At 33.7% G+C, this 26,014-nt stretch overlaps 3 protein-coding genes and 1 pseudogene across 3 annotated transcripts in view; 3 read left to right on the top strand and 1 right to left on the bottom strand.

The window, feature by feature from the left end:
• The window catches only part of LOC126725004 (myosin-17-like), a 70,242-nt gene extending 51,493 nt beyond the window's left edge, over positions 1 to 18,749 (top strand). The window contains exon 33 of the mRNA XM_050429479.1: positions 18,664 to 18,749. Within this exon, the coding sequence (XP_050285436.1) occupies positions 18,664 to 18,670 (7 nt within the window). The 3' untranslated portion in view covers positions 18,671 to 18,749. The remainder of the gene's footprint in view (positions 1 to 18,663) is intronic.
• LOC126725006 (receptor-like protein EIX2) overlaps positions 1 to 25,491 on the bottom strand; it is a 55,060-nt gene extending 29,569 nt beyond the window's left edge. The window contains exon 1 of the mRNA XM_050429481.1: positions 23,607 to 25,491. Coding sequence (XP_050285438.1) covers positions 23,607 to 25,383 — 1,777 coding nt within the window. The 5' untranslated portion in view covers positions 25,384 to 25,491. The remainder of the gene's footprint in view (positions 1 to 23,606) is intronic.
• LOC126725007 (uncharacterized) lies at positions 4,797 to 6,322 on the top strand. Its single transcript, XM_050429482.1, has 3 exons — positions 4,797 to 5,163; positions 5,262 to 5,450; positions 5,890 to 6,322. The coding sequence occupies exons 1-3, from the start codon at positions 5,094 to 5,096 to the stop codon at positions 6,030 to 6,032; spliced, it is 402 nt and encodes a 133-aa protein (XP_050285439.1). The 5' UTR covers positions 4,797 to 5,093; the 3' UTR covers positions 6,033 to 6,322.
• Positions 11,052 to 18,526, top strand: LOC126725009 (myosin-17-like; annotated as a pseudogene).
• Positions 25,492 to 26,014: the final 523 nt, after the last annotated feature.

Genomic DNA, 26,014 nt, shown 5'->3' with positions numbered 1-26,014 from the left:
AACCCTGTTCTGACAGTTTCCAAGTTTGTTTATTCTTTGGATGAATAAATAAAAGGTATACATATAGTTTCCCCTTTCATAATTTATATGCAAATGTCAATAAATAGAATTTTTAGCTAAAATCAAAACCATTACATGTGAATATATCAGCAAAAAACATGACATACTTAAAGGACATGGGTTCTTTGGTTTAAGAAACTAAAGCAAACAGAACACTTAAAAAGTACACGAATCCAATAGAGAAACAGAGTAAAGCTTTCAAAGATTTTGTGGTAGAGAGGTCTTTTACCTTGGCGAAAAAGCAAAATAGTGAAACCCAAGAGAGAGGCAGAAGAGCTTTTTAGTTAAAAACCTGAAAAAAAATCGAAATGGGTCCTTAAAAAAAAACGATTCAAGCCAAACCCACATCACAAAACGCAAGAAAATCAAACCCAAACAGGATATTCACATAGAAAAAAACCCCAAAATCCGAAAGTATTAAAAACCCAACTATATTAACAAGAAACAGAGATAACAAGAAATAGGTTTAGCTATTTATTCTATGACTTACACAGAGACAAATGGAGCAAATAGCTTGAAACTGGCTTGTAAGGATAAGGTTTAATCCTTTGAGGAATAAAGAGAGAGATGAGGGAGGCGGAGATTAGAGAGAGACCAACGTAGAGTTTTTTTTCAAAAACACAAAAATTGGGTTCAGACTTAGGGTATTTATATGACCCGAAACCGACCCGAACCCGACAATAACTCGAAAATAAGACCCGAAACCTGACCCGAATATTCTCAGACCCGCCCAAAACCTATCGGGTCGGTTTGGGTCGAGTCGGTTTTTGGGTGGGCCGGGTCAAGTGCTCAGTCCTACCCAGGATCGCCTTTCTCTTTTTTTGTTTCTTTCACTGTGTCTTCATCGCCTCTCTCTTTTCTTGTTTCTTTCTCCGAGTCTTCATCGCCTCTCTCTTTTTCTGTCTCCTCTGTATCGTAAGCGTTTTTTTTTTACCCCAAGACTATCAAACCATGTAATGGTTTCCAAGCAATATAATATATCACTTTTTAACTTAAACGTGATTGCATTTTAAGTGGCATTTTTTCCTAACATGGCAGCACTTTTTTAAAGACTTCTGCTTTTATATCTATACTATTATTTAAGGGACTTCCCCTATTTGGACCGGATTTTTTTTTCTAAAATACCTCTACATCCCTATGTTTAAGTAGAGACAAAACTAAAGGACAATTCGGTAAAAATACAACCTTAACTTCCACTAAAACACTGCCTAAAAAATAAGGCCACTCTTTTGTTGATTTTCAAATTTATTTATCCACTTATAAATTAGATTCTCAAAATAAAAATTATATATAAAAAATAAAAATAAAAAACATAGATTTTTTTTTTCTACCATCCACTAAAAAATCAAAGGCCTCATTGAACGCGCTTGCGCGTGTGATGAGGCTAGAATAGTATTATATATATATATATATATTGATCGGGACATTTATGAGCATAACGGCTACAATATCAACCCTATATATACGGGGAATTAGAATTACAATTTATGAATGAGAATGAGAAAAAATCCTAAAAATTCTATTTTCATAAAAAGAAAATAGTTACTTACTTAAGTATCAAAGGCTCTCCCAATCGAACACACTATGCAGTCACTTCAATTCGGATTTGGACAGGTGAAGGTTTTTTGCATCATCACTTCTCAATAATGAAAAAGTCATTAAATAGTGCATATAATTTAAGTGCCTATAAAACTTATCCTTAAGGTACATTATCTTTGTTATAATCATTTCATTGGTAAAATTCATCATCATTGATTTATCCTAACACATAAAATAACATTTTTTTTTTACATATAATTCGATATTTAAAATAATTTTTTTTCTTTTGTTATATAATCTACTTTTAATACTCAAAACATATTGTTCTTTTTAAAAAAAAAAATTATACAAGATATAAAATCTAACATTTTATTTTATTTTTTTTAAATTTTTTATACAAGATAGAAATTCTAATATAAAATAATCTAAATGTATATGTGTGTGAAACTCCTTCATAGAGACTTGAACTCCGACTCTTGTCCCCCTTACCCTACAAGAACTTTGTATTTGTGGAGTGAACATCATGTCAAGAGTATGTGGTGGTGTTTTTATTTTTATTTTTTTATTTTAACTTGTGTTATATTGTTTTTTTTTTTATCACATGCGTACGTATAAGTGTGAAACTCTAAAGTCTTGTTTGGGAGGAGAGAAAGGAATTAAATGGAAAGGAATGAAAAGAATCATTTTAGAATAATCTTCCATTCCCTTGTTTGGGAGTTTTAATGGAGGGAATGGAAAACACATTCTTTTGTTTGGGAGTTTAAGTGGGAGGGAATGAAATGGGTAGAAGGGAACACTCATTCCTCTCTATTCCCTTAAAACATCAAATTTTCATTCCCCCCAAAATTGGGAGGAATGAGAGGGAATGAAATTAGATTTAATGATTTTTTTTACTAAAACTCTCAAAATATCCCTATATATTCAACTCTTTATTTTAAAATAGGGGTCTAATAGTAATATTGTCATAAAATGATTCCATTTCATTCCCTCCATGTTGCTTCCAAACAAGATTACTTACATTTCATTCATGTTCATTCCTTTCCATTCCTTTATTTTAAAACATCCAATCAAGGTTACTTAATTTTATTCCATTCCATTCTTTTCCATTTCTTTCCCTTACTTAACTACATTCCATTCCATTCCCTTATTATGATCATTCCATTCCATTCCCTTATGAACTCCCAAATGGAGCCAAAGCCATGGAGTTTAAAAAGAAAAAGAAAAAAACCTCTAAGCCATGGGCCATCGTATAAACCTAACCCTAGCGAAAGACAAACACATGAAATTGAGAGTCTTTTTATGTCCCTATACACACACAGAAAGAAAACATGCAATATACATACACAAGAAACAGGAAACCTGAAAGAGAAATCACATCAATACATACAAAACAAACAAAAAACCTCAAAGAGAGAGAAGGAGCCACAAATCTGAAGTAGGTATGATGCCTTTAACTCTTGTGAATAATCTCTTTTATCTATTTATTTATACGTCAAGTTTCATTTTAAAAAGATATTTCCTACCATATCAATGTTTTTTTATAGTTTGAAATTTCTGAAAGAAAAAAAAAAGGATAGATACAAAAGAACAATAAAGAAGCAAAAGGTTTAATTCCAGAGAAAAAAAAAAATACAAAAAAATATTGTCGCCTTTCGATGGTATTATGAGTTATTCTTTACATTATAACTTATTATCTTTCATAAAAATGTGTATAAGTAATTATATCAAGAAATAATTATATAATAAACTCCATAATTTGATATTATTTTCAGGTTAAAATTTAAGGTTTAGAAGCACAAATAGTTACAATAATATGGCTTTAAATTATTATATAGAGTAATCATTTTATAAGTTTAACAAAAGAACCAATATAATTTGTAAAACAAGCCTAACAAATTAACAGAATATAATGGTTATGCTAATCTTTTTATGGGCCTTTTTATTATTCAATGTTGCTTAGAATTCACATGAGTAGCCTTTTATTGTCCAGATTAGTCTTTATATATGTGTGCGTGTGATTTTCTTGGATGATATATATGTATGTCTAACTTACAGGTTCTTAAGACCTAAGTTTAATACGTGAGCAGAAAGCCTGTCAAGGGAGAATGGAACTACAAAGGAAACAAAACAAACAAGAAGGTGATAAAAAATATGATTTGCCTGAACCCATTATTCAAAAAGTACTCTCTGTCCTCGAGCCTAAAGATGCAGCTAAAAGTAGGTTTCTATCAAAAACTTGGCAACGTGCATTGACTTCATTCCCTTGTATTCACTTGGATGAAAGTGATTTTAATGCGAAAAGCATTGAACATCCCAATAATTATCCACTAAAGAACGAAGAAATCGGGAAGAAGAAGAAGGCTTTCATGACTTAGAAAACTCTAATTCGAGCAATGAATGACTAATCTCACCGCCTACCCCATTTACTAATAGCTGAGTGACTCGGCCAGTTTTCTCGTCATAGAAAACTCCGTCCCATCCAGAGCAATCTTCTTGGTCAGACCAGGATGAGAGCCCTTCCAAAGGATCACTGAGACCTTGTTTGAAGTTTAGAAGTGCTTGTTTGTCTTTTTCATTGCAAGAGACATTTGACTCTGCTGTTAAGAAGAAGCTGAAGGTTGTAGCAAAGAACCATAGTAAAAAAAGCACGAGCAACAAAAGAGGCACCCTTGACAAAGCAATTACGAAGGAAGGGATTCGGGTTCACAAGGAAAGTTTGGAGGAAGAAAAGCTGAGTGTGAGTAGTGGTGATGCAATCGGAGACCACTGGCTACTGATAATATTTGTTTTGTTTTGAGAATATCTTTTATTTTTTTAATCATATCTTTTATGAATACTTTGACTTGTTGACTCCAAACTTTTTTTTTTTTTTTTTTTTTCTGAGGATCGACTCCAAACCATCTTACACGTAACCGTGTGATGATTTTTCATTTTGTATCATATCCTTGACTTGTTGTCTTGTTGCCTCTTTCGGGTACTTAGCATTTATACAGAATCAGTAGTATAATACTACAACGTGCTGGGTGACAAATATGGTACACATAGTATATCTACTGATTTAAGTTGTATACGTACTAAACTTTTAGTCGGTTAGGACTTGTTAGTCATCGTTTACCTCATGGGCTGTTTGCAAACTAAATGCTTATAAAAGATAGTCTTTGGAATACCAGTTCCACCCTTTTGTTTTTTTTTGAAGACTTTAAACCAATTTGTCTAGCTCATCAGCTTTTCTCAAGAAAAATAATTAGACCCAATATGTCTCTTTTCAGTGGTTATGTTCTGAATTCATTTCTGCGGGGCTGATTGCAGTTTTTACTTTTTATATATCCCCTTGTAGGGTTTATCATTCAATTCGTTCTAGAATTCAAACCTGTTTCTGTAATTTGACATTATGAATTCTAATTATCTATCCTTAAATCATTGATCAACCTGTTGCAGATTCATTTCTGTAAAATTTCACTCAGAAGTTTTGCCTATGTGCATGTTATTTAAGTATGAGATTTATGACGACCAGGACTCAAACAATGCTGGCAGCAGTTCTTTCTTATTGGACCATGACTAGAGGTAAAAATCTCTAACTACTGCATGCTTTTAGTATCACTTCTTTACTTCATGCCTCCTCTGTATGGCTAAATCCAACACTGCTTGTGTTCAAAATGCAGTATTCCATTCACTATGGATGACATTTCCAAGTCAATGCAACAAATCGAACTTCCCGAAATGGATCCTCCACCTCTTATTCGCAAAAACTCAAGCTTTTTATTCTTATTACAACGCTCAGAATGAAATCAAGTGGTTATACTTGCCTGCCAGCAATCCCTTCTCTTCTCAATTGGCAGTACTCTTTGAAGGTTGATGTTCCCACAGAACCTCTGCATGTATTTCATTTCCCACAGCTCAATGTGTAATTATATTAATAATTTTTTTTTCTTCCCAGGCTATTGTTTGGTCTTTCTTGGCTAATTATTTTCTCTTATTATTATTATTATATCTTCACTGTAGTAGGATGGGTATTTGCACTACTAGTTACACTACATTAGGCTTCTTTTGTTATCTATTGGGCTTTCATTTCGTAATATTTATATCCTTACAGCTGCCTACTACTTCAAATTGTAATTTGTAATGTTAGTGGCATTTTTTTGGCTAATATTTGTTGTATATGTGTGTGTATATTTTGTGCTATATGATGTGACTAGGCTTCTTTTTGCTCTTTCAAGTACTTTTTGTTATTGACACTCAAATACAGAGGAAATCCCTCAGAAAAATTTATGCTCTGAGGATTTTGTGCAGCTTGCGTACTATTTGTTAAAATGATTAGACATGAGGATGGGGTGTCTGCTGATCTTTGCACAAGAGGAAGGGAATATGTCGATCTGCAAGGGACACGAGTCTGTACAGTGTACATCAAAGGTGGCACTGCGTTTTTCTCTTGAAGCTGGTTTTTGGGACAAAATTCTTGAAAGTGAGTCAAAGTCTTTCATTCAAGCAGTAGAGCAGAAGGAGAGAGATTTGTCTGCTTTAGTAAAGTTGTTGATGAAGTTAAGCACCTTCTTGATTTCTTTAGGACATGGAGATTGAGCTATGTACAGAAAGGTTGTAATGTAGCTGCTTTAAGGTTAGTTACATTTTCTACTAAAATGAAAGAGTGAGGGTGTAGTTGGATGAGACCCCTGCCTTTGTGTGGCAGGTGGTGAATACTGATGTAATAAGAATAGTTTCTATGAATAAATTATGATATTTCTTATGCAGAAAAAAGGGATTGAAAAAGTTAGTTTAGGGGTGTTTGTGCAACTAGAATAAAGTTCAAAGGATATCAATGCATTTTATCCTTGCTTGATCATATCAAAGTTATCTAAAGAGATGAAATGTTATTTCATGGTCTTCTTTAAATGACTAACACTATGTAGATAAATAGTTCTAACACATCATAGGCAGGATTCATAATCCATAACATTTTATTCAATGTACATTCATGATAAAACCAGAAAACAAGATCTAGTACACTATCTTTGCCAACAATTCTTTCTCGTCTCTTGAACAATATGAACCTGTGTCACTCAGTGAAATATATGACAAAGACCTGCAATCATCAATAATAGTGCATGACAACCTAGCTTAACATCAAATCAAATTGTCCCTACTGAAATTCTTAGAATTCTGTTAAGCCCAGCACAACTTTGATTTTCTACTCATATTTTTTTGATGATGTATGTAAATGAGAAGAAAAAAAAATTATGCTTAATATAAAACCACTCTGGTTCTATCAATGGTATTCCCTTGACTCCAGCCCCCCAAGCCTTTCTAAACGAAATCTGTACTTATAAATAAATTATTTTAGAGCCAATGAGCTAGTTGCACAATTAGATTGAGTCTGAATTAAATCATGTATTAAAATTTGGAGACTATAAATAATAAATCAGTAATTCCCTCTTTATACGTCACTTAGCAGTTCCCTAATCCCCTACTCTAACTGATTGATACAGTAACCACTAGCCAACTGTCACACCCAACTCACAGCTATCAATAACTGCCACTACTGTCACTAACTGATTTCCCTTCTTCTCATTAGAATACAATAGCAATACAATACCTAACAGTTGTTGCCACTGCCATTGCTAGTACCACTACCATCACCTGGCAGTGTCACAGCCATCACCACTGCCACAACTAGCACTCATCGGCATTACCACTACCACCACCACAATCATCACCACTGCCAACATTATGTTACCATATGATCATCAAATGACACATTCCCTACGGAATTTGAACTTGGGATTTGGATACTTGATTCCAAGTTCAAAATTCTGCAGGATTTTTGGATTACCTTTCTTGTTAACACAAGCAAAGGAAACCAATATTGGGAACTATCAAGTTACAACTTTGAGTAAAATTTCACCTCAAAATTCCTCATCTAAACACAATTTTTTTGAGAATTTCGAAATTCTTCTAAAAATATAGGAAAAGATAGGTTCAAGTAAAGTGATTTTCAATGATTTAGTACAGAAGTTATGTTGAGTATATTGGGAGCTTTCAACCTTGTAATCTAATCTAAGATTAACAACAGAATTAATTAGAGATGAAACAAGAGGTTAAGCATGAGCATAGTGTAAACTATGAAGCACAGAAAGAAAGATTATTGTTTGTGTAATACCCGAAAAAAAAAAAAAAAAAAGGATTTAAAAGGAGGGGTATTTAAGTAAATTTGTTTATGGGATCAATTATTATAATTAACATTTGCTAAGGGGTTTTTTTTAGAAAATAAGGTTGAAACCCTAGTTATATATAGTCTAATTTTTTAAGTCAGCGTATAATGGCAGAAATAATTTGAGAGAGGAGACTACTCAAAGGATTGAAGTAGAGAAGGATTGACTACATTCTTGAGGTAAGAGCTTAAGAAATCTTATTCTTTTGTCAAATTTAAACTTTATGAGGTATTAGAATATTTTCTTATGTGAGTATTTTGGCCAACAGTGAGACTTCCTTTAGCCATGGCCGAATGGGTGTGTTCTATGAAATTTTCTTAAGGAATTGAATCGGATTGATGGAGAAAAAAATAATAATAACCGCTTGACGCAAAGAAGAAACGTCAACTTCTTTCTAATATATTATTATTGTTTTTTTTTTACTTGGTAGAGGAAGAATAGTTTCAATAAAAGCTTGTGGCAGAGCTTGGTTTGTGTGATTTGTCCTCATGCCAAAAGAAAACTAGAGGCGGCAGTGGCACAAAAAAAAAAAAGAAAAAAAAAAGAAAAAAAAAAAGAAAAGAAAAAAAAAAGGGAACACGTGTAGAACTATAGATTGAATGATTATATGTATCCTAAGTTTTGTTAGTGGCAGCATAGGATATATATATATATATATATATATATATTGAATACATGGATTTTTATTTTGAGATAATAAAGAGAAATTATTGGATATTTTAGAATTCTTTCTGTTATTCAGGTACCGATATAAGTCCTTCTTAAATTATTTGATTATTGAGTAAAAAACATTTGAAAATTATTTTAGGTAATATCTAAGGATTTTAGGGGAAGTGATAGGGAAAAGTTCTTGTTGGAATGACTTTTAAAGGTAAGTAACCTTATCCTAATTGGTTTTATTTTGCATATTTTAACTCCCGAAATTTGTTTACAGTTATTACAATTTTATTTCTAATGTATTACTGATTTCAAGTAAAGAATTATCACAAATATATTTTATTACTGAATATATGATGTATTTTATTTAATTGTTTTTAGTTATACTGATTCAAAGTAACGAATAAAGAATTTTCACAAATACATATGAGCACTGAATATAAGATTTATTTTATTTAATTGATATTTGTTAGCTATATTGATTTAAAATAAGAATATAGAGATATCACAAATATATTTGATTATTGAATATATGATTATATATATACGTATTTGAATAAGATATATTTTTGTTAGAAACTATGATTTTATACATACGATTATGGACAATTTGACTATGAATTGATTTCGATACCCAAACCAATGGGGGTTATTAATTGGTACTCTGATACCCAATCAATGAGGGTTATTCATTGGTACTCTGATACCCAAACCAATGGGGGTTATTAATTGGTATTCTGATACCCAGCCAATGGGGGTTATTCATTGGTATTCTGATACCCAAACCAATGGGGATTATTCATTGGTACTCTGATACCCAGCTAATAGGGGGTTATTCATTGGTACTCTGATACCCAGTCACGGGGATATAACGTGACCATAGTCATAAGATTGTTAAAAATATGAATTACATTTGAATATTTGAACTATTTTGAATCCTTAAAACTACATATGTGATTTTGAAAATGTATGAGTATTTGAACTATTTTGAGTCAATTAAAATTGCTTATGTATCTTTTTGGAACGTACTGTAAGTTATAGCTTTGATATATGAAAAACTGATTACTTTCTAAACCATCTATGATATATTTGTTAGATTAAAGTATTTAATCTATTTGCAACTTATTATCTTAAGACTATGAAACTTTTTTAGTTATTTATGAAAACCCATAGTATATTATAACTTTTGAAGACTTATATTTAATCTTATTACTTTACAGATTTATTGCTTGATAGAACTTTTTAGGACTTTCGTTACTTATTGAGTTATCAACTCACTCCCTTTTTTTTCCCCCCCAATTTCAGATTGTGAAGAATAGCGAGTTTTGATGTTGTGTTGTGAGCAGGAAAGGAAGCTTAGTGATTTTGGGATTAGATGGTCTTCTAATAGTTTTATATTTATCGGCCAATTGGCATTATGTACATGAGATTTGGATTTTGTACTTTTTAAATTATTGGAGATCTGTTCATAAAGAAATTGTTGAGGTATTTTGGATTTATTTGGTTTAATTTTTGAGGATAAATTTTAGTTGCTAAGAAGGCCTTGCACACTTGTAGGGTGCTTACTTTATAAGCGTGCAGCGATTGTCACGTAGCTGTCTTTATAGTTGGATTCGGGGCGTGACAGTTTGCCTATTCAGAATCAAGGTCATTAGAGTGTCATTGCAGACAACAATCTAAAGGGGCAAAAACCCTATTGATATGGTGATCAGAGCTGCACAATCATGTGAAGAGTCAGTTCATATTGGCTTACAGTGTAAGTTCTTGGGCATGATTATCTCTGATTCTTTGTGCTTTTGTTTCTTAAATTACAATCTCTCCCCTCTATTCTCTCAAACAACAAAGAATTTATAACTATTAAGCTTTAGGCATGGCTCCACTAATTTTGAACAAACATTTGTGAGGGATAGTGCTATATATCCTGCACTTCTTGGCTCCTGATTCTTGTTTTTAAGCTCTCTAAAAAGTTTAAGGATTTAACCATATGCTAGAAAGTCGATGACATTTTTGTTTTATAGCTGGAAGCAAAATGGAAGCAGTTTGCTTGTCTAAATTTGGTACCTTGCCATCTTCCTATCAAAGACTTGTAAAATAAAGTGATGGTAAGAACACAATTAAAAATTGATAACAGAACGTGTTGCAAGTTTTGCCATATCATGTAACATTTTGTACAATACTAAATGAAGATCTCTATTCTAATAAGACTGTTTTATTAAGTTGCATTTGCTACCCAGCTTCTAGGACTTTTTTTCTAAGCGTTCTACAACAAACATGAGAATAACTCCTGCATTTTCATAAATACAATAAATTTGTTCCTAAGCCAAACATAGAAGAACTCCTATTTATACCAAAGACTCTTCTTGAACTAATGCTAATGGTTTGTCCAAATAGACCTAGCCTCTCTGTTCAGTAGTAAGAAATTGAACGTATTAATATATAATTCTCCCATGTATCTTTAATTTATCTATGGTTCAGTCAATTTCTCTAAAAGAAAGTGCAACTTTTAGGTAATCAGCACCTGGAGTTTTTACGTGTTTCTCTTGCATGTAAATCTGGTTCTAATCAAGTTGATGACTGGTGCAGGTCATTACAAGTATATCAGAAGTGTTTCCAAATGATACTGAAGCTCCACCTGGAGGGGTTGATGACATGACAAAGCTTTCCTATTTGCAGGAACCTGGAGTTCTGCAAAACTTGGCCACTAGATATGAACTTAATGAAATCTATGTGAGCTATGTTACTTTTTATCTTTCCTTGGGACATGTTAATATGCTGAAGCAACTGTTTAGAAATAATTTTTTGATGTAATACTTGAAATTACCTTTCTCAGACATACACAGGAAATATCCTGATAGCAATTAATCCATTTCAATGATTGCCTCATCTAAACGACACACACATGATGGAACAATACAATGGAGCTGCTCTTGGGGAGCTGAGTCCTCATGTCTTTGCAGTTGCAGATGTTGCATACAGGTTAATTTAGATTCACCTTCTGGATGTCACTGCTTTTTTGTTTACCTGTAGGGTAGTTTCTTATTTGATATGCTGTTTAAGATAATAGGGCAATGATTAATGAAGGAAAAAGCAATTCAATTTTGGTTAGTGGAGAAAGTGGTGCTGGTAAAACTGAGACAACAAAGATGCTCATGAGATATCTTGCACAGTTAGGTGGGCGATCTGGAGTAGAAGGACGAACAGTTGAACAGCAAGTTCTGGAGGTATGAATGTATGATGAAGTTATTATTAGTTGCATTCTATTTCTGGATTTCAAAGTTCCCTATATGAGCATATACTTGACATATTATCTCAAGAACCAAGTAAAAACAAGGTTTATGTCCTCATCGATTTAAATACATATATATATATATATATATTAATATTACAGTCCAACCCAGTTCTTGAGGCCTTTGGTAATGCTAAAACAGTTCGGAACAACAACTAAAGGTGTGTATTAATCATATGGAAATTCACTTTATACTTTATAGTTTCATTTCTTCTTTATTCTGATTATACAGACAGCATATATTTCTTAACCATGCTTATTTTGAGATATCTCTGTTTGAAGTTCTCATTATAATGTCTGTTTCATGTCATCGTGACATTACTATGTAGTCGTTTTGGTAAATTTGTTGAAATCCAATTCGCCAAGTATGGGAGGATATCTGGGGCAGCAATTAGAACGTGTCTGCTCGAAAGGTCTCGTGTTTGCCAGATTTCTGTTCCCGAAAGATATTACCATTGCTTTTACCTCCTTTGTGCTGCACCACCTGAGGTATTTTACACTATTCTGCTCGTCAATTTGTTTCTCTATGTTTATCTTTTAAATCAAGCAAGTTCAACTATTGTTAGTGTTATCTGTAAGTATAAGTTCCATTTCAAAATTTTTATTTTTACCATTTGTTTTCAAATATTTGTAGGACATTGAGAAATATAAGTTGGGGAGTCCAAAAACTTTCCATTATTTAAATCAATCAAATTGCTATGAGCTGGATGGTGTAAATGATGCTCATGAATATCTTGCAACCAGAAGGGCTAAGGAAATAGTTGGAATTAATGAGGAAGAACAGGTTACCTTTCTGTAACTTTAGACAATGCATGTTCTTTATGAAGGTTCAACCAGATTTCTCATCATTATATAATTCTTTTCAGGAGGCAATATTCAGGGTTGTAGCTGCAATTCTTCACCTTGGTAATATTAATTTTGCCAAAGGGAATGAAATAGATTCCTCAGTCATTAAGGATGAAAAGTCTAGATTCCATCTTAATATGACTGCAGAACTTCTTAGGTATGTTTCTTTTACTTGTTCACATTAGAAGTGCATCTCTAAATCTTGTTTTGAAATCTATTTAATAGTGTCATGTTTCACTGTTAATCATAATCATTTTACAGGTGTGATGCCCAGAGCTTGGAAGAAGCTCTAATTAAACGTGTAATGGTTTTGAAAGTCAATAATTGGAGTCCTTGATATCTATGGTTTTGAAAAAATTAACATTTCTATTGGACAGGATCCAAAGTCAAAGTCAATAATTGGAGTCCTTGATATCTATGGTTTTGAAAGTTTTAAGTGCAATAGGTATGCTATTACAATCTTTTAATTTCATTTCTTTAGAGGCAGAGAGCGGACACTATGCATCACATGCGTTTTATATAATTTTACAAAAAGAAAAGAAAAGAAAAGACAAAGAACAGTGCACAACTACAAACAATATTTCATTAGTTTTGTGCTGACATCTTCTTATAAAACAGTTTTGAGCAGTTCTGCATCAATTATTTCAAATGAAAAACTACAACAGCATTTCAATCAGGTCAGGTTATTAATCAATACCAGTCTTGGGTCCTAATTATTGAGATAGCTTATAGGCTGATTTTGGTTATTTTTAATTGTGCTCTTGCAGCATGTGTTTAAAATGGAGCAGGAAGAGTATACCAAAGAAGAGATAGATTGGAGCTACATTGAGTTTGTCGATAACCAAGATGTGCTTGATCTGATTGAAAAGGTTTTTAGCTGTTACACAATATTTTTACTTAGAATTTTGTGTTTGTCATTTTGAGGCTGTTGTAAAGGACTTGTGTTTTAGTAGTTAGATTAATAGATTCATGTTGTGATTTGGTATTTAGGGCATTTTCTCTAGCTTCTGAAATCTTCTCAATTTTAAAGGTAACTTATCATGCTGATCGGTTCCTGGACAAGAACAAAGATTATGTGGTGGCAGAATATCAAGCTTTATTGTCGGCCTCAAAGTGCTCTTTTGTGGTGGGTCTATTTCCTCCACTTCCAGAAGAATCATCAAAGTCATCCAAATTTTCCTCCATTAGAGCATGCTTCAAGGTGAGTGTATGCAGTTTTTTTTTCAACTTCTCTTGTTTGGATGGGATTAACAATAACATATGATGGGTGTGTAGGCGAGTGTTGTCAACCATCCTAATTATTTGTTTTAACTGTTGTATGCCATAATGTCAAAGACCTCTATTCCATCCACATTTCACTTTAATAATTTCCATATATATTCTTTGCCAAATCCCCTCAATTTCTTTGTGGTCAGTCTTATGTTTTTGTGCCTCAAGTTGGCTGACATGCCGTGGTCTTCTTTTGCCCATCACATGCTTGCAATTTACTTTAGAAGACCTTATTAGAAATATGTGGTTTAATGATTAAATTTATCATATCTCAATAATTTAAACTTTTGAGACAATCAGTAATTTAACATGGTATCAAAGCAAGAGGTCTTGAGTTCGATCTCTATACATGTTGGGCCTCGCCTATTAAAAGGTAGTTTCTGCCCACACATGAGGAGGAGTGATAGAAATATGTGACTAACTGATTAAATTTACTTTATCCCAATAGTTTAAACTTTTAGAACAATCGGTAATTTAACAGACCTAAAGGTCAAGCCTTTTCCTTTTTCAATTGCTTTTCAGTGGTATTTTGATACTGTCAGTAATGGTATATTTGGTAATTTTACAAGTTCATTGTTTTTTTGTGGACTAATATGCTCTGTGTTTGACAATTTTACCAGTGTTCAATATGAATATTACTTATAATTTTGATTACAGAAGATGAGAAATGATTTAATGAATCAATTATGGTAATTGGCAGCTACAACTTCAATCGTTGATGGAGACCTTGAGTGCCACAGAACCTCATTACATCAGATGTGTGAAGCCAAATAATGTATTGAAACCTGCTATTTTTGAGAATTCTAATATCATTCAACAATTACGCTGTGGTGTGAGTATGATTTTTTCAAAATGTACCTTTGTTTTTTTTTTTTTTCCTCATCAAAACTCGTATACTTTTGTTTTCAAATGATCTGAATTTTTTTTGCCATCTAGGGTGTTCTTGAGGCCATCAGGATAAGTTGTGCTGGATATCCTACCAGACGCACATTTTATGAGTTTCTTAATCGTTTCGGTGTTTTGGCTCCAGAAGTTCTGGAAGGAAAGTATGTAATAATTAGTCTTTTTAGTTTTTACACAGAATTTTGGATTTTTTTTTTCTTTTGCGAACTCGCTTTTTACCACTTAAGTTGATATAGCTCTCAAATGTTACTTAATGGTGCTTTCTCCATTTCTTTTCAGTTATGATGATAAAATGGCTTGCCAATGATTCTTGATAAGAAGGGATTGAAAGGATATCAGGTGATTCAAGTTTTTATGTTCAACTTCTCATCCCTGACCATGCTGCTTTTATGGTTGTTTGACTTGATTCTATTACCTTTTCGGGATATTATATGCGTTTTCTTTGTCCCTGAATATAATAATTATTCACTGCAATGTGAACCGGCAGACAGGCAAAGCAAAGGTTTTCCTCAGAGCAGGTCAGATGGCTGAGTTGGATGCTAGAAGAGCAGAGGTACTTGGAAATGCTGCTAGAACTATCCAACGGCAAATTCGTACGTACATTGCCCGTAAAGAGTTCATCTCATTGCACAAAGCTGCTATTCAGATGCAATCCCGTTGGTGATGTATCGTTTTCTATTGCCTTAAAATCTCTGCACTTTGTCAGTAGGAAATAAGGAAATGTCATGCTCAATTTTAATTTTATTTTGTTTTCTATTTCAGAATGTATGAAACTTGAGAACATATTAAAATGCATGAGATTTGCAACATATGTGATTTTGGTAAAAGCAGGAAGAATTGAAAAGAATGTGTTAATGTTGCTAGCTAAATTCAGATTTTTATCTCATGGCATGAGAAGTGTTGCCACTTGCCATTGCTGGAATTATGAGAGACTGATGAAAACTTCTGACAATCTGTCATGCATGTCGATATAATAGTGAGATATGTGATTTCTTTACATATAAATAAGATCCAAATCAGAAAGAATGGCTAAATGTTTGAGAAGGCAGTTTCTGAAAATTGGGTGTTTTTCAAAGCTCAATCAAATAATCATATTGGTCACTGACCAAATCAGTTGGACTGAACTCTTCTGTCCTTTTCTCGCTTTTTTAAAGGTAAAATGGCTTGTAAACGGTATCAGCAGTTGAGACAGGAAGCTGCAGCCCTGAAGATTCAGAAGAATTTCAGGCGATACAGTGCCAGGAAATCCCACCTAACGGTACTTTCATCGGCAATCAAATTGCAGACAGGCTTAAGAGCAATGACAGCACGCAATGAATTCAGATTACGGAAGAAAACTAAAGCTGTCATCATTATTCAGGTATCATCATTGTTCAGTGATATGATCTTTTAGGTATACATATTATTATTGTTATATGGGTGTTAATGCAATTTACCACTCAAACCTTGAGCATTTTCAAACGCCAATTCTCTGACTTATGAAGTATGGAAAATTCAAAATTTGCTTCTAGATTCTTATATATCTGTGGTTTACAGGCAAATTGGCGCTGCCACCAAGCTTATTCTTATTATAAGAGTCTTCAGAAGGCAGCTATTGTTTCTCAGTGTGGCTGGAGATGCTGAGTTGCTAGAAGAGAGCTCAGAATGCTCAAAATGGTATAAAATTCTTTTTAAAATATTTTTGTATCTTTCATTTTTGTTCAACTTGATGAAAGTTTATGACGTGGTTGTTATGAATAAAGAATTATAGCGTGTGGAAGAACTTACTTGGCGCTTGCAATTAGAAAAGCGATTAAGGGTAGAGATTCTTATTTTTCCATCTATCAAAATATATATTTTTACTCTTCTAATTCAGAGTCGAGGATGAATCTGAGTTTACTTTGTTTGCTGTCAATACAGACTGATCTTGAGGAGGCAAAAGCACGCGAAACTGCCAAGCTACAAGAAGCATTGCATGCAATGCAAGTACAAGTAGAAGAAGCAAACTCCATGATCATTAAAGAACGAGTGGCAGCCAGAAAAGCTATTGAAGAAGCACCTCCTGTCATCAAGGAGACTCCTGTTATAATACAAGATACACAAAGGGTTGAGTCGTTGACAGCTGAAGTTGAAAGATTGAAGGTATAAATACTTGGTTGTAGGATAATAATTATAGCTTGCTTGAACATTCTCTTTTAAATATATTTTAGCCCTACTCTATTGGACATAAAAAGTGTTGGGTTCCAAGACACACTAGAGAAACTGCATCTTTGTTATGGCTACTTCATTCAGAAGAGGTAATATAATCTGGGAAGTTGAGTTTTTGAGTTCAAAATGCCATGTGGTGTATGTGAAACCTTTAAAAGTAAGTTATACACTTTATACACAGGGCACTTTTTTATACTGCAGTCTAACTGATACTAATATTTCAGTAAAGTAATTGTTAATTCATCAGAACCACAGGTTGAGTTTATGGGGACGACATATGATGAATTTGACATTTGTACAGGTCTTGTTGCAATCAGAAACACAGATAGCAGACGAGACCAAACAGGCTTATGCTGTTGAGCAAGCCAAAAATGGGGAATTGAATAGGAAGCTTGTAGATGCAGAGAAGAAAGTGGATCAGCTTCAAGATTCAGTGCAAAGGTTTGTAATAATTTTGGAAGTTATCTCAACCCTATTGCTAATTGCACATTAAATGCCTGCAGACTCTGAGGCCTTTTGTCCACATTCTAGTAATTACTCCTGTTCTTTGTTCTTAATGTATATGCACAATATGGAAGTGTTTTCATTATACTTTCAATTTCTTATTGGAATATTAATATTAAAGTGGGATCAGAAGCTTCAGCATATAAAGGAAGGCATGGATAAACAAGAGTCAGTCAAGATGTGTAAAATATTAAAGTGTTTTGAAACTTTTCTTCCACCTCTGATCCAGGTTTGAGGAGAAGCTCACTAATTTACAATCAGAGAATCAGGTAATGCGACAACAAGCCCTACCCATATCACCAAAAGGGAAAGTTTTATCTGCAAGACCAAAGACAACAATCATTCAGGTATTCTGGCATGAAAAATAATTAATTTATCTGAACCACATAAGTTCATGGAAATTTTTTAAAGTTGTCAATTAATTGCAATGTTCAAAATGGAGAAATAAGGAAACCCTCGGTAAGATGATTTATTTGTTTTGTGTATATCAAATCGAGGAAAGCAATATATATGTGTTCCCATCAACTTCTTAATGTTTCAGGATTCAATTGTCGCTGTACCTAATTCACGGGAAGCCACTGAAGCTGAGGAAAAGCCACAGAAATCTCTAAATGAAAAGTAGCAGGTAAGTGGTTGTAAGAAACTTGTGAAGCAAATTTAAACCTCAAAGACTTCTTGATATTCCATTTTGGGTTTCTACTTCCCATACTTCTTAGTTTACCATGTCTGACCAAAAACTAACATGTGCAAATTCCCGGTTGATAATTTGATGTACATTTGCTTGTATTATGGTGTATGTCTTCTTGATAAGTGTGTATGAGTACCAGGATAAAATAGTGTGCATACATGTGTATGTCCGTTTTACAAATATTTCAGGAGGCCCGTTGTCTTGGTGGCATATGTAGTTTTAGGAGCCAGCTATATCCATGCTCTAAATTAAATTTTTTTTTTTCTTCATCAATTCCAACACAGGCACCTAGGACATCCCGAGCTAGTTTAGTGAAGGGACGTGCTCAAGCCAATGCTGCGGCTCAACAAGCTCTGAATGCTCACTGGCAAAGCATTGTGAAATGCATTGATAACTACTTGAAGATCATGAGGGCCAACCATGTAAGTGGAGCTCCCAAGTACAATGAGATGGGGTCATTGTTTTTGCTCTTTACACGGCTAACTCTCTTCAATATCTTGACAATACAGGTTCCTTCATTCCTAGTTTGCAAATTATTCGCTCAGATATTTTCTTTCATCAACGTTCAGTTATTTAACAGGTAAAATTATCACTTGAGGTTTCTAGAATCCTAGAACTTTTTTCTAGAATCCTAAAACTTACTTTGATTATAGAGTATATTAAGGTATATTCCCTGACAATTTAAATTTCTTTTTTGCAGCCTTCTCTTGCAGTGTGAATGTTGTTCGTTCAGCAATGGGGAATACTTGAAGGCGGGGTTGGCTGAGTTGGAACAGTGGTGTCATGATGCGACCGAGGAGGTACTAGCCATGCATCAATCTCTTGTATTCTTTCTCCATGCCTCTCTTTTGGTAGACTTTATTTAGTACCTTATTGGCATGCAGTTTGTAGGTTTGGCTTGGGACAAGATGAAGCACATCCGACAAGCAGTTGGCTTCCTGGTTTGATTCATTTATCTTGTTTTCCATTCCTATGGAGGTATCTATTATTAAATGTGTCTTATTAGTCTTTTCCTTTTCATTTTTTCCTGCAATATCAGGTCATACATCATAAGCCCAAAAAGACCTTGAAAGAAATAACAAATGATCTATGTCCAGCGAGTCTTCTCCTCGCTCCGTCCCTCCTCCTGTCTTTTCTAATTTTTTTTTCTCATCCTCTTTCAGGTGCTTAGCATACAGCAATTATACAGGATCAGTACAATGTACTGGGATGACAAATATGGTACTAATAGTGTATCTGCTGATGTAAGTCGTGTACTAAACTTTTAGTTGGTTAGGAGTTGTCAGCCTTCATTTACCTTCATAGGCTCTTTGCTAAAAAAATGCTGATAAAAGAGTATTTGGAATTAGTTCCAAATAAAAAAAAATTTGAATACTCTTAATCAGTTTTTCTATCTCATAATCTTTTCTCAAGAAAAATTATTAAACCCAATATGTCTATTTTTAGTGGTTACATTTTGAACTCATTTCTACAATTGCTGTTTTTATATGGTCCCTTGTAAGGTTATCATTCAATTTGTTTTAGAATTCTCCCCGTCACGTCATTTGACGTTCTCTCTTTTATTTAATTATCCATAAATGATTTATCAAGCAGTCGCAGGTTCATTTCTGTTGAAATTTCACTCAAAAGTTCACTATGTGCAGGTTATTTCTTATTGGATGATGACTCTAGGTAAAAACTTCCAGTTGCATGCTTTTAGTTTCACATCTTGAACGCCTTCTGTGTATAGCTAATACCAAAACTGCTTGTGTTCAAAACGCAGCATTCCATTTACTTTGGATGACATTTCCAAGTCAACGCAACATATTGAAGTTCCTAATATTGATCCTCCACCTCTTATTCGCGAAAACTCGGGCTTTACATTCTTATTACAACGCTCAGAATGATATCAGGTGGTTGTACTTCTCTGCCAGCAATCTTTTCTCTTTTATGGGCTACTACTCTTGGAACATCCAAAGTTGATGTGCCACAAAACCTTTGCATATATTCCATTGGTCCAGCTCAATGTGTAATTATATTAATCATTTTATTTTATTTTTTCTGCTCAGGCTATTATTTGGTCAGTCTGGTCTAATTCTCCTCTTATTTTTTCAATAGTGTAGTAGGATGGGTATTTGCACTAGTCTTATTACTAGTTACACTACATTAGGCTGCTTTTGTTATTTATTAGGCTTTGATTTTTGTAATATTTTTACACTTATGGTTTCCAACTACTACAAGTTGTAGTTTGTGATGTTAGCCGCATTTTTTTTTTTTTTGGGGGCTAATATTTGTTGTATAAATAGTTTTCTGTGCAATATGATGTAAGGAGACTTCTTTATTTATTAATTAATTAATTATTATTACTATTTTTTGGTTATTAATTGGGCTTTCATACTGCTATCTCTTATTGCTTTGTTGACTCGATATAGCCAGACGTGAGTGTTGTTGCCTTTTGTCTCTCATTCTAGCTATATATATGATATGATCGTCATTGCCTTTCACACATGTTCTGGTCAGATCAACAATTGTCACTACCCATCCTCACCGGTTTTGGCTAGATCTTAGCCAGTTTTGAGTTTTGACACACCCAACCGCCACCCTTGGAATATTGGACGGTTGAGTGTCCATTTCTTAGCAGTTAGTGGCTGGTTACTTCCTCCCCAACTCGACATGGTCAGGCGAGTGGTGGGTTGAGCTCCAAGTTAATATAACTTGATCCATGCACAGTCCTAGGTAGAAGTAGTTTTAAACTTTTAAATGGGTAAGAAGTTGTTTTAAGTAAGAGGGATACTTGACACAAAATTTGAATGCAATTAGAATTTGATTTGAATTCTTTATTAAACTTGCACTCTAATTCTTTACTAGCAAACTGATCAGGCAATTGAATGATTAGATCCCTAGATTCAACTATCTATCCAGCTTTTTTAAATCTTCTATACAACTACTTTCTCAATTTTTTTATTTTTTTATTTTTTTATTTTATAATTATTACAAGTTTGCAAGGGAAATTTTAACCCTAGTTCTCTTTACAAAGAAGGCTATGTAATGATGAGTAATGTTATGTCTACAAAATTTTCACAATAATTTCAAAACAAATTTTAGGTGATAAGTTGTTACTAATTTTAATATGGGTCCACTATTGAAATTATTTTTTGGCCCACTAATAATAATTTATCATTTAGGATTTATTGTAAAAATTTTGTAAACGTAACATTTCTCACTTTTTTATATATTCAAAAATAACTCTATTATTTAATTGAAAATGATTAAACATTAAGACAAATTAGGATATAAATGAAAATTTGAGAAATTTCAACTTCAATTACAAATACTCCAAAGTGGTACAATGGATTTTTATTCCTAACTTATTGTTATCAATGAGGATGGAATCTTAATATAGTGAGTAATGCTAAGGTTACTACAAATTTTACTATATGGAATTTACAAATTGACATGTCACAATTCCAATTATTATTTTTTGCAGCAAAATCTGCGTAGAGAACATTGTGAGAAGAGATGGTGTGGTAGGATGAGAACCTTTTTGAGGGAGGTGGTATAGGTGGTGAATAGTATTGATGTAATATGAACAGTTTCAATGAATGAATTATGCTATTTTGTATTGTCAAGGAAGATTTTTGAATAGGCCAAAAATAAAGAAAGGAGGCCAAAAATCTCCTTGGTTTCTTAGAAAATACAATAAGATGGGGAAATCAATTCCAAAATTCCAATATTTGTTAAATAGAGACTATTGGTGCAATACAAGAATGAGCTTAAGGTGCTGGACAATAGAAAAATGGTAAAACATGTGAAACACATAAATCCGAAACTTTTTTTTACATACAACAAGAAGGAGAATTTAAGAAAAGTAGTGAGGGAGAGAACACTAAGCTACAGATAAATAGTTCTTACACTTCATGCGCAAGATTCATAGTCCACAACATTTTATTCAATGTAAATTTCCTGATAAAACTAGAAAATAGGATCTAGTACAATATCTTTGCCAACGATTCATCTTGAAGAGCATGAACCTGTACCACTCCCTGAAATATAAACAAGGACCACAAATCATACATCATAGTCAATCACCACCTACACCTTAAGCTTAACTTCAATTCGAATTGTGCAATATTAAAATTCTAAGAATTCTAGTAATGCCCAGCCTAACTTTGATTTTCTATTTATTATATTTGAAAATTTCCTTGTAAAATCAAAGCCTTAAAGCATGTCATGTGAGGTGCGAAGTCATGATGTATATAAATGAGAAAAAAATTTATGCTCAACATAAAACCACTATTCATAGATTTCCCACTATTTATGCTAAAAAATTTATAAGTAAATTATTTCAAAGCCAATGGACTAGCTGCAAATTTAGACAGAGTTCATATGCAGTATTTGTGAATCAAAATCCAAAAGGCTACAACATTTAGCTATGAATTAAATTATGTGTTCAAAGTTGATGACTACAAGTCTACAACATTAACATGATATTAATGGTGTTATGTTTGAAGTAATACCTCTTAGCTAGATAATGATGACTTTCACTTGCTAAAGGTGGCAGCTTCTTAGCTTTTCCAGCAACCAATTCACGTTTAGCACAGTAGTCACATAAACGCAATCCTTCATGTCATCGAAGAATTTGAAATAAGCATGCCTCCAGGTCCTGTTGAAGAAGAGAACTCCACAAACTGCCCAAAAACCAACCGCAAATCCAACTCCCATACCAATGTAGAAGTTGGAATTATAAGAGTCCTCTTCAGTTTTTCCAATTGGTGTCCTATTTTGAGATTCTTCCCCAATTGTGCAGTTTTTTGGAAGTGGATCACCACAAAGTTGAGGATTGCCAATGTAGCTGAGTGGATCAAAAGTTTGAAGCTGGGGGCCTAATGGAATTTTGCCTTTCAAGTTGTTGTATGACAAGTTCAAGCGACTAAGAAATGTCAAACTAGACAAGCTTAAAGGAATTTCACCTGATAGATGATTTTGTGAGAGATCAATAGACTCCAACTTTTTCATGATCCCCATTTTTTCTGGTATCTTTCCTATCAATTGATTTCTCGACAAGTTCAAATAACGCAATTCGGAAAGATTGAAATTTCTGAAGGGATTGATCCAGACAAGTTATTACTTGAAAGATCTATCATCTTAACAAAGACAATGTTTTCTTCATATTCTAGTTCCACCCCTTTGGGAACCAACTTGAGAGTCTCATGATAGGTTACCATATAAGCATTCCTTACAGAGTAATAATATTGAGCTTCAAATGTGGATGAAGGTATTGTCATGGCGCTAATATTTTTCAAGCAATTTGGTATGTGTCCCGAAAGACTGTTATTGGCAAGATCCAATACTGTAAGAGAAGAAAGTTGACATATTTGTAGAGGTATATGGCCCTTGAATCCATTGGAACGTAATCGGAGAATCGTAAGACTCGTCATTTCTCCAATCCATGGTGGTATGGCCCCTGAAAAAGGATTCTCACCTATATCAATAAGACTCAATTTTGAGCACTTCTTCAATGATGAAGGTATATCTCCTGAGATTCTATTGTTTTGCAAATGCAGTGATTGGAGTGCAACTAAAGAGCTCATGGAGTACGGAATTCTACCCGATATATCATTGCTTCCCAAGCTTAGATGGGTCAAAGATTGCCAATACTTCCAGCAGTGAGGAAGTGCACCTGTTAAGAGATTATTTGATACGTCTAAAACCATTAATTGATTCTTTCTATTCATCTTTTGGCACATGAAAGAGGAAATTGGTCCAGAAATGGAGTTGTTAGCTATAATTAGCCTCTTGACATTTGTTGACAATTGTGGCATTTGACCTTTAAAACAATTAGAACTTAGATTTATGATACTAGAGTTCAGCACAATGTCCGATCCATCCCCTTTTATTTGGTTGTCAGAGAGATCGATTGCTTCAATGTTTGAAGTCCAATTCCAGAACCAACCTGGAGCCTTGTCTGAAATTTCTGACTTGGACAAGTATAATTCACTGACGGATCTTTGTGTTTGTAGCCACGTTGGAAAGTTGGGACCTATCTTGCAAGAGCTCGTTCTGATAGATGTAAGTTGAAAAGGAGGGACCCAATTGGATTTCACATTAAAGAACAAATTTGTATCAGAGATAATTAGAAACTGTAATTTTGAGAGTTTAGTAAAATGCTCTTCGTCTAATGTCCCTGTCAAGAAATTATTACCGACATATAAATCAACTAAATTTGAGAGTAGCCCAAGAGTCTTTGGAATGGTACCATTCAACTGGTTATCAAAGAGCCATAATACTTCCAAATAAGATAAATTCCCAATGGAAGAAGGAATTGGACCACTAAAAGAATTATCTCCCATATGGAGAAGTGTTAGATGTTTAAGCTGGCCTAACGACTCTGGAATTTTTCCAATTAGCTTATTGGACCACAAGTATAAAAATTCTAATTTCGGTGAATTGAAAAAGCTCGGTGGTATCTCGCCTCTTAGAGAATTGCCTCTCAGGTCAAGATACAAGAGGCTTGTAGTGAGATTAGAGAACCAATTAGGTATCTCATGACTGAAAAGATTATAGGAAAGATCAAGGTCTTGAAGAGATGTGAAATTGACAAATCCAAGAGGTGGATTCAGATTAACAAGTCCACAATCTGACGCGTACAGTGACGAAAGAGATGGGTACGTACTCATTATTTGAAGCCAACCAACTTCTATTATTTGAAGCGAGCTCAAGTCAAGGTATTGAATGGAAGAGAGATTAGACATCCAATGCAAGTCATCTGCATATGGATAATGATTACCTCCAAGATCCAGATAACGAAGGTTTGAAAGGTTCCCAAGCTGATGAGGAATGTGTCCAGAGAAGTTAGACCGAAAGAGGTCAAGATGTGTCAGACTAGCCATTGAACCAAGAAAAGTTGGGATAGGAGTACGATTAAAGTCATTGAAACTCAAATCCAAGTAATTCAAATGTTCCAATTGGAGCAACGAACCACTAATCTCACCGCCAAACCGCGAATAATTGAGATGGAGCTCAGTGACTCGGCTAGTTTTGTTGTCATAGACAACTCCGAACCATCCAGAGCAATCTTCTTGGTCAGACCAGGATGAGAGCTTTTTCAAAGGATCACTGAGACCTTGTTTGAAGTTTAGAAGTGCTTGTTTGTCTTTTTCATTGCAAGAGACATTTGACTCGGCTTTGAGGAAGAAGCTGAAGGTTGTAGCAAAGAAGCATAGTAAAAAAAGCACATGAGCAACAAAAGAGGCACCCATGACAAAGCAATAACGAAGGAAGGGATTCGGGTTCAAAAGGAAAGTTTGGAGGAAGAAAAGCTGAGTGTGAGTAGTGGTGATGCAATCGGAGACCACTGGCTACTGATAATATTTGTATTGTTATGAGAATATCTTTTTTATTTTTTATTTTTTAATTATATCTTTTATGAATACTTTGACTTGTTGACTCTAAACCATAGTACACGTAACCGTGTGATGATTTTTCATTTTGTATCATATTCTTGATTTGTTGACTTTGTTTTGCACACCATTTTCCTGTGGGTGCCATCATTTTCGGGTACTTGGGCGCTTAAACTTTTAGGTACTCTAAATACATTAATATAATATTATAAGTGAAAGTTAACGGATATTATAAATACATTAATTTAGAAATTATTTTTAAAAAAAAATTTGTGAAAAAAGAAAAAAAAAAAAAAGGAACTAACTCACTTTATTGTTTTGTTTTTATTTATTTTTTATTTCTTTATTTTATTTCCCGTTAAAGTGATATTTACACTTTCTTAATATAATAGCTGATTCTATTTTTGCCCACAAATTATTCGATTTTTGCTGAAAGTCTTCCATAAAAGCAAATTGTCTTTCCAAGTGGTTCTTCAAGACTTTGATAGCT

Source organism: Quercus robur, chromosome 5 (genome assembly GCF_932294415.1).
Source record: "Quercus robur chromosome 5, dhQueRobu3.1, whole genome shotgun sequence".
Lineage (NCBI taxonomy): Eukaryota > Viridiplantae > Streptophyta > Magnoliopsida > Fagales > Fagaceae > Quercus > Quercus robur.
The sequence above is the reverse complement of the archived record's forward strand: the minus strand, read 5'-3'. Positions and strand labels throughout refer to the sequence as shown.